Source organism: Epinephelus moara, chromosome 16 (genome assembly GCF_006386435.1).
Source record: "Epinephelus moara isolate mb chromosome 16, YSFRI_EMoa_1.0, whole genome shotgun sequence".
NCBI lineage: Eukaryota > Metazoa > Chordata > Actinopteri > Perciformes > Serranidae > Epinephelus > Epinephelus moara.
In genome coordinates, this window is record NC_065521.1 from 1,436,166 (window position 1) to 1,438,334 (window position 2,169).

Here is a 2,169-nt window from a genome sequence, read left to right on the forward strand (position 1 = left end):
CTCATGTTTGTTCTTTTGTCTCTTTGTGGTGCTTTTGTCTCTTTGTTGTTGTTTTGTGTCTCTGTTGTTGTTTTGTGTCTCTTTGTGGTGCTTTTGTCTCTTTGTTGTTGTTTTGTGTCTCCTTGAGTAAGGGAGGCAGAGAGAGATATGTGATATGTGGAGGTAGAGAGAGAGAATAAGGGAGTAGATGAAGGAGAGGAGGTAGGAAAGGAGAAAAGGAAGGTGACAGAGAGAGGGAGAGACACAGGGAGGAGGGGGTAAAAAGCGAGGGAGGGGGTAACTACAAATAGCCGGGGGCAGTAAGTTCTTCCTCAGTGCTCCCCTCTGCTGCAGCCCTCATCAGCCTCTCTGTGTCTTCCAACATGGCCTCCTACAGCTCCTCCGCCCAGTCCGCCTCCTCCTACCGTCGCCACTTCGGCCACGGCACCTACGCCTCACCCTCCCTCAACCGCTCGCTGCTGGGCCACAGTGGCGGCGGCGGCGGGGGCCATCTCTCCTCCAGGGTCTATGAGGTGACCCGGACCAGCTCCACGCCAGCCTACCGGGTCTCCTCCAGCTACTACGGCAAACCCCTGATGACCTCCCGGGCTTCCGTCGGCCGCTCCTACGCCGGCATGGGCGAGACGCTGGACTTCAGCCTGGCCGACGCCCTCAACCAGGAGTTCCTCACCACACGGACCAATGAGAAGGCGGAGCTGCAGCACCTGAACGACCGCTTCGCCAGCTACATCGAGAAGGTCCGCTTCCTGGAGCAGCAGAACCAGGCGCTGGCGGTGGAGGTGGAGCGGCTGCGCGGCCGCGAGCCCACGCGCATCGCCGACCTGTACGAGGAGGAGATGAGCGAGCTGAGGAGGCAGGTGGAGATCCTGACCAATCAGAGGTCGCGCATAGAGGTGGAGCGGGACAACCTGGCCGACGACCTGGACAAGCTCAAACTCAGGTGGGAGGGGCGACATGGCGTGTGTGTGTCTCTTTAAGAGGAGGTGGATGAATGTGTGGATGGAGAGATGGATGAACGTGTGGATGGAGAGGTGGATGAACGTGTGGATGGAGAGGTGGATGACCGTGTGGATGGAGAGGTGGATGAACGTGTGGATGGAGAGGTGGATGAACATGTGGATGGAGAGGTGGATGACCGTGGGGATGGAGAGGTGGATGAACGTGTGGATGGAGAGATGGATGAACATGTGGATGGAGAGGTGGATGACCGTGGGGATGGAGAGGTGGATGAACGTGTGGATGGAGAGGTGGATGAACACTGGATGTAACCAGCCGTGTGTTAGCTGAGTGAGTCTCAGCTGTTTGTTGTGGAAACAGGAAGTATTTTTAAATCCTGTCTTTAAAGGAGCATGTCACTGTCTCTACATGTCTCTACATGACTCTACATGACTCTACATGTCTCTACATGTCTCTACACGTGTAATTTACATCACAGTTAAAGAGTCTGCTGCCTCAGTAAACTTATATCACAGTGTTGATGTTGAATGATGAGCAGACCTTGAGAACACGGGCGGATCAGGAGACAGTGGGGCCCTGGGCACAGATATACAAAGGGCCCCCCACCTCTCCTACATGCTGGTCTTACCTCTTTGTTGGTGGTAGTGGGGGTTTTTTCTGGGGGCAAATTTGTGTCATTTTTGGTCGTTTTGTGTACCTTTGTAGTTGTTTTGTGTCTCTCAGGTCATTTGGGGAGTAATTTTGTGTCTTTTTGTTCCTCTTTGAGGAGGTTTGCAATATGTTAGTTCAGTTCATGTTTTTTTGTGGGGGATTCGTAATTTTTTTGGTCATTTTTTGTCTCTTTTAGGGGTTTTTGGAGGTATTTTCGGTCACTGTGTGTCTCTCTGTAGTTGTTTTGTATGTCTTTATAGTCGTATTGTGTCTCTTTCAGGTGGTTTGCACTCTATGAGGTCATTTTATGGTTTTTGGAATTGTTTTGGTCATTTTGTGTCTCTCTGAGGTCATTTTGTGTCTCTTTGGGGTCATGTTGTGTCTCTTTTGGATCATTTTGTGTCTCTTTGGGGTCATGTTGTGTCTCTTTGGGGTCATTTTGTGTCTCTTTTGGATCATTTTGTGTCTCTTTGGGGTCATTTTGTGTCTTTTAGGGTCTTTTGTGTCTCTTTGGGGTCATTTTGTCTCTTTAAGGGAATTTAGTGTCTCTTTGGGTCATTT

General features: G+C 50.9%; 1 protein-coding gene across 1 annotated transcript in view; it reads left to right on the forward strand.

The window, feature by feature from the left end:
• The first annotated feature begins 6 nt into the window (after positions 1-6).
• desmb (desmin b) overlaps positions 7-2,169 on the forward strand; it is a 16,418-nt gene continuing 14,255 nt past the window's right edge. The window contains exon 1 of the mRNA XM_050065959.1: positions 7-940. Coding sequence (XP_049921916.1) covers positions 363-940 — 578 coding nt within the window. The 5' untranslated portion in view covers positions 7-362. The remainder of the gene's footprint in view (positions 941-2,169) is intronic.